The 7,500-nt window shown below is 36.1% G+C and overlaps 1 protein-coding gene across 5 annotated transcripts in view; it reads left to right on the forward strand.

The window, feature by feature from the left end:
- wdr7 (WD repeat domain 7) overlaps positions 1-7,500 on the forward strand; it is a 125,860-nt gene that overhangs the window by 9,085 nt on the left and 109,275 nt on the right. For 3 of the 5 annotated variants that reach the window (XM_081391890.1, XM_081391891.1, XM_081391892.1), the window contains exons 8-10: positions 136-281; positions 1,269-1,371; positions 2,136-2,249. In XM_081391890.1, the coding sequence (XP_081248016.1) occupies positions 136-281; positions 1,269-1,371; positions 2,136-2,249 (363 nt within the window). The remainder of the gene's footprint in view (positions 1-135; positions 282-1,268; positions 1,372-2,135; positions 2,250-7,500) is intronic. The other 2 variants (XM_081391893.1, XM_081391894.1) reach the window with 1 other exon arrangement.

The following is a 7,500-nucleotide window of genomic DNA, read 5'->3' on the forward strand; positions in this document are numbered from 1 at the left end:
TGGCCTTAAAAATTCATAATACAGGATTGTGTTTCCCGCTTCCGTATGTCCATGAGAACCGCAGTTATGAGCGCTGTGGGATTGGGAGTTTGAGCTTCACTTGTGTTTGAGTTATTATCATGTTTTGTCCTGTAGGTGTTTGATGCGGGTGATTTCTCCCTGCTGTGTTCGGTCCCGAGCGAGAACAATCAGTCGTGGGCCGGAGGAGAATTCATCGCTGCTGATAAAGTCGTAATATGGACTGAAGATGGTTGCAGCTACATTTACAAATTACCTGCCAGGTAACACAACAACACACAACAACACACAACAACACACAGCAACTCATATTACTAGGGGCTGCGTTAATAATCCATATAAAACTAGAATTGCAAAATGGCTTGTTATAAAGTCTCAAAGGCTGTGATTTAATTAAATATATGCACTGCGTGTTTCAGAGTGAAGAGCGTCACCGTGTTCATTTATGCGTGAGCATCTTATTATCCAGTGCTTTCAGAATTAGTTTGCAGTAAAAACGCTGTAAAAATGTGTACAGAGTCTTGTAAATCTTGTTATTAAAAAGCACTTATAAACGGGTTGTTGTCGACAAAAGAGAATTCTGCGGTTTTCCACCAAAATCGTTTAACATTCGAAAATTAAGAAATTAAGAAAGCCAACAGCCATAAATATTAGCATTATAATTTTACGGTTATATTGTAAAATAAAATCATTATTGCTATTATTATTGTTATTTTTATCATTAAATATTATTGAAATGCTTATTAAATACCTAATCTTATTTTGTTTTTATATTTATATTTTATTTTTTATTTAATTCTACTACTGCTACTACTACAAATATTGATAACAATTATTATTTTATAGTTATTTTGAGGCATATATTTGTTAAATCTAATTTTAAATCATATTTTTTTAATCAGAAAAATCGCAATTAGATTCGTTCCCCCTGAATCATGCAACCATACACACACAAACAAACTATCAACAAATATCCACTACAAACTACAAATATATTACTACATACTTGGAAACTTTCAACACATGCACACTTGCAAATAACCACACACACACCTACACATCTACATATTTACTCTCTGCAAACATATGACTTAAACAAAACTTACCTATAAGTTACCTAACAGCACACTGTCAAAACTAACAATAACCACACACTCACAGACTGTAAAACATCCAGCTATGACACACACACTTCCATCCCGTGGGCTCAGAGTTTCAGCCCATTAACAGTGTCTGTGTGTGTGTGTCAGTTGTCTCCCGGCCAGCGAACACTTCCGCAGCAGCGTCGGGAAGAAGCCGGAAGGGTCCATCCCTCCTCTGGTGTACAGCATAGCCGACCGCGCCGACAAACAGGTCAGACACACACACTCACACTCACGCACACACACACTCACTCACGTACACTTACACGTACACACGCACACATTCACGCTCGGACACACAAGCGTGCACACACACTCACTCTCGCACACTCACGCACGCACACACACACTCCCGCCCGCACACACACTCACACACATTTACTTTCGCACACACACACACACACACACACACACACACACGCACACTCTCTCTCTCTCTCTCTCACACACACACACACACACACAATCATGTGTGCAAATGCATTGATGCACACAGGATATGCAGTGGAATAAATGTATGCCAGACTTCACTTTATCAATTACAAATTGATTGGATTTGTGAAAAGTGGGCAAGTGCAAACCAGACTTAAGTCAGGTGGTTCAAGAGGTTCGAAACTACAAGACAAACATTTTGATAAAAGATTATTTCAGTTTAATAACATCACAGAAGAGTCATTCACAACAAGCAGGAACTAGAAACATGAATTAAGAAAGTCAGTTTTGATTTCATGTGACTAATTCTCAGCCAATCATTGACTTCTAGTTCAGTTTCTTTATAAATAAACCAAGTCCAAACTTTTAAAGGGAAGTTCATGTGTTGAATTCGTCTTCAGTTTGTGTTCTGTCAATATTTGTTCCTGTTAGTCTGTTCCTGTGTATGTTTATGTGTCACCAGTACAGTAGTTTGTGTCTGTGTTTGATTTGATTATGATTTTGCTCTCTGTCTGTTGTCGCCCCCCCCGTCCCTTGTCCCAGCCGGAGGAGGGGTGGGAGGGGCCGTGTGTTGTGGTGCGTCTCCCTGACGACGCTCCCGATCCCGAGCTCTACTCTCCTGAAATGCAATTCCTCCAGCGGCCTCTAGAGGCACCAGTAAGCCCATCCCACAGCGAGGCGCAGGCGCACACGCCAACAGCTCTACACGCATGTTTATATATGCGCCAGGCATCCAGTCAAAGAATACTGACATATTTCATTTTGATTGTGACTATTTTGTTTTGCCAATTGTAAATTGGGCTGCACGATATTGGGAAAAAATGTGTTTCTGCGATATGAGGAAATACAGGAAGTTTCACCAGATGACTCGAATAGCTCGATTTGGGAAAGAATAAATCGTTCTAGAATGATTGACGTGATTTTGCTTTGGGAAGTACATTTGCATAGAAATTTAAAAAATAAAAATGAAATAAGGTTAAATAATTAATTAATTAGTATTTTAATATATTTTATTAAAGGTTTCTGTTTAAAGCTTAATTATTTGAGTTTTTTTTTTAATTGGTTGTTCATACTTGGATTTACTTTTTACAAGAAGTAAACATTTAAAAAAAAATCTTTTTATATTTTTAATAGGTTACATAAATATAATAAACATTAATAATAATAACGTAATTTAATATATTTAGTATTATATTATATAAACACTGCATATATCATATTATTCTACATTTTATTATATTTTTTATTCATTTATTTATTAGGGTTGTCAAAATGATGAATCACAATTAATCACATCAAATATAAAAGTTTGTGTTTATATAATATAAGTGTGTACATATATATATATATATATATATAGTGTGTATGTGTGTGTGAGTATATTTATACACACACGCAAATACTGTATATAAATATAATAATATATAAACATTATATAAACAAACAGCACTATTTATATATTATATTACTATATATTAATATATTATTATTAAATATATTAAAAAGGAAATATATTGTAATAATACTATTGTCCTGTAAAAAATTTTTAAATGAGCAATAAAATTTGTTATTTTACTGTAAAATGACTAATATGTGCATCTTAATTTCTCCATTTTCAAATTATATATCATCAAACTTTTATTTTGACAGGTTGCTGGCAAATAAATAAATAAAAGTGCTGCCGGTTTCAGAGTTCAGTTGTTCATTCACACACTCACAAAACAACAGGATTCATAGGAAACCAGACTCTGACACACTATCATGAGCTACACGTGTGTAAATGACGTGCTTCACTCTGAAACCAATAGCACAAATACTGTATTTACTTGATTAAATCGCTTGACAATCACAGCCATATTGCAATATCGATTGCATTTTAATATATTGTGCAGCCCTAAAAAATTCCACACAGGATTTGCATCTGTGAATATGATTGGATGTCCTGAGAGCTCCCTGTGGTGTTCCCGCCTCCGTTTTGCTGTCACTCACTCTGATTCGCTAAGTCTCATGCTCCTCCCACTAAAACGACCAATCATTGACTTTCCCCTCACCCGTCTTCACGCGGTGAAGGTGCATGCAAAGTCCCAGAGCTTCTTTACAGTCGCTTCTGCTTCTTACGCTTGTTTTCTCGTCTGTTTTAGACAGATGCGTTCAATTAAAAGGTTCATGTCGTTATTTTAGTCCTTTTAAGATCTGAAACGTAGTGTTACACAACTAAGTGTGTCGTTGACTAGTCGCTCTTCTGTTTCTTCGGCTGATGTTTTTGTGTTTTTCCTTTGGTTTGAAGTGTGCTGGTGTGTTTTTAGCATGTTTTAATGTGGGTTTAATACAGGGGTCGGCAACCCAAAATGTTGAAAGAGCCATATTGGACCGAAAAAAAAAAAAAAAATCTGTCTGGAGCCGCAAAAAATTAAAAGCCTTATAATGAAGGCAACATAAGTGTCTATATTAGCTTTATTAGCCCCCTAGTATCAAAATGATAAGTAGGCTACAAATACATAATGAGCATTCATTATTAAATGTTTATTTTCCCTGCAGCACATCCTGGAGAGAATGACACACCACGTGACTAATCTGCTGTACAATCGTGCTTTAAGTTTAACTTCCATTATCATTTTAATGTATTATGTTTCGATTTATTTATTCGTGTATTATGTTTACAACGTTGAAAAACTTTAACCCTTTCACACGTAAGTTTAAAATATTCTGACTGACAGTATTCCGTATAGAGAGCCTAAGTCCCTCCCCTTCCGGTCGACCACCATGGGACCTTATTTCGGAAAAATATTGTATGGTATTCAATGGCGAGAGACAACAAATATTTTGATCTCGTTTGAATTGTGCCCTGATTTACACATATGATGTTTGTCAATTTAAAAGATACATTTTAAAGTCAAGAAAGTCGCAGTTTGATGTAAAACTGTTGAGGTATAAGACTGTGAAAATACGTAATTACAAAGACTACAAACCCAGAAGGCGCACATGCGACGTCATACCTTTTCTCTCAATGAATGAAGCTAACTTTACTGAAGCTAACGGCTGTCATTTTTTCTATAGTCTTACATTATAATCGTAACGTAACGCCGTCATGCCTGAGTGTTTTGAGCCAGAATACACACATACAAGCAACGGATCTTGTGACGTACATAGTGCGAGACGAGAGATGTAGTTCATTGAGCGATTTTCACATAAAACTAAACGTTACTCTTCAAACTGCGACTTTCTTGACTTTCATAATTACCTTTTAAATTGACAAACATCATATGTGTAGTTCAGGGCACAGTTCAGACGGAATAAAAAGATAAGTTATCTCTCGCCATTGACTTCCATACATATTTTTTCCGAACTAAGGTCCCATGAGCCGGAAGCGGAGGGGCGGGACTTAGGCTCTCTATTGGGATTCATAAATTTTGGGGCATCTCGCCCGGGGGGCGGGGTTACGTTCTGCGTCACTTCTCTCATGCGGGTTCTCGTCGACCAGGGTCAGCGCGCACACAGGCAGGCACAGAACTAGCTAGCGAACCTAAGTCATAAATCTAATAAGTTATGTTTTTTACAACACGTTTTTTGATGGAAAAGTGATGTTTAATTTCCATAGTCTTTGTTTAGTGAACGAAAGCGAAATCAGGAATTGCGGTCTTTCAGTTTGTTTATCGTTACCTAGCTACCAAGGGTTTAAGTTGTACAAGATGTGCTGTAGCCTTAATTATTTACAATGGCCAAGTCGCGTTTCATATTAACAGATGAATAGGCTTCGCTCAGTTTATTAAATACATCCAACCTGAAAATCACGGTAGGACTGTGCAAACAAAGTAGACTATCTGTCTAGCATTGCCATGTCAGTGTATTGATTCATTGTCCCATCATAGTTTGTAAGAGACATTTCAGGTTGGATGTATTTAAACTGAGCGAAGCCTATTCATCTGTTAATATGAAACGCGACTTGGCCACTGTAATTAAGGCTACAGCACATCTTGTACAACCGAAATGGTTAGCGCTTTTACCAAATATCACTTTTCATAAGGTATGGACATTGCCAAACAAATTTTTGTTTCATAATAAAATAGAAGAAATCCATTTTAAAAATATTCACCGTTATTACCCTTGTAATAAATATCTAAGTAAATTTTACAGTAATATTTCCCCACTATGCTCTTTTTGCCAAGAGGAGGAAGAATCTATTTTACACTTATTTTACTTATGTTCTTATACTAAACAATTTTGGCTTCAAATTTCAGCTTCCATATTTCTTGCATTTCATCAGTTATGTAATATTTCTGTCAGTACGGTTATTTTTCACTCTGATGTCTCTGAAAATAAAAAGCTAGATGATATATTAAACTTGTTCTGTATGATGGGAAAATACCACATCCACAAAGCAAGATACCTTAAATTCAAACCTAGTTGCAAAATTTTTGCTTATGATTTAGTTATTATTGTCTTCACTTCAAAAAATCCCCTCCAATAAAAAAGCTTTGAAAACATCCTGTATTATAGAACAAGTTTTATGTAAATTGTAATTGTATTTTATTTACTGTTATTATTTACTTTCATTTTCTCTGTATCCCCACATGTTCATGTTCATTGTTTTGTGTTATTTCCATTGCATTGATTTATATTGTAATGCAATAAAAAAAAAACATCTTGTACAACCCTTGGTAGCTAGGCAACGATAAACAAACTGAAAGACCGCGATTCCTGATTTCGCTTTCGTTCAAAACAAAGACTATGGAAATTAAACATCACTTTTCCATCAAAAACGTGTTGTAAAAAACATAACTTATTAGATTTAAAAGTAGGTTCGCTAGCTAGTTCTGTGCCTGCCTGTGTGCGCGCTGACCCTGGTCGACGAGAACCCGCATTAGAGATGTGACGCAGGACGTAACCCCGCCCCCCGGGCGAGATGCCCCAAAATTTATGAGTCCCATTCAGTATTCTACTGATTCCCCCCTGCATGAGTTTTTCAAGGCGACCATTATTTAGAATGTCACTTTATGGTTTCCATGGTGACGCGTCATTGCGTGTCAAGTGACACACCGCAGCAGCAACAGAGCTGAATGAATGATGATCTGCTTTTATGTCATTTTTCCTTTTTTATTGAAAATATTCACAAATTTGTTAGATATGGCATGGAATATCTGATATTCCGATTGTCGAATATATGCAAGTGGAAGCGTTTTGTTGTTTAAACACCTTTATAACGATCGCGTTAGTTGAGCTGTCGGATCTGTTGGATTTACAACACGTGAATTCATCCACTTCTCCCGAAATACATAAAAGTAAGTGGCTGGTGAAATGGGAGAAGAATAGAGTAAACTTTAAAGTTACTTACACAATGTGTATCTAATATGAATAAAACGTGTCTAATTATAATGGAAATGGTTATTATTGCCTCTTCCTTTAACATCAGTATGTATTTTACAAACTCTAAATGTATTTTTTTTTTTTTGTATTATATGTCTGAAACCTAAAACAAACATTATGTGGTTGAAAACACTGAAAAGTTGTGATATATGACAGCTCTGAGCGCGCCTGTCTCTGGCTCAGCGCCAGCCAACGCGCGAGAGCACATTTGAATTTAGCAGTTGATCACGTGATGCACTGACCGTTCTAATCACACCTACCGATGTGATCGTACGTGCGAAAGGGTTAAGAATGTTTGTCATGTTTTTCCTCCTACAGAAATTATATTAAAACAAAAAATATTTTTTCCATTTTCATATTTTTGAAAAAGCTCCAGGGAGCCACTAGGGCGGCGCTTAAGAGCCGCATGCGGCTCTAGAGCCGCGGGTTGCCGACCCCTGGTTTAATAATAAAATAAATAAAATTTGAAATGATATTATTTATTTTACATACAAATTTTATGTGTAAAATTATAATAAATTTAAATTAAGTAAATAAAATGTGA

The sequence above is a fragment of the Scardinius erythrophthalmus genome (genome assembly GCF_964197995.2).
Source record: "Scardinius erythrophthalmus genome assembly, chromosome: 17".
Lineage (NCBI taxonomy): Eukaryota > Metazoa > Chordata > Actinopteri > Cypriniformes > Leuciscidae > Scardinius > Scardinius erythrophthalmus.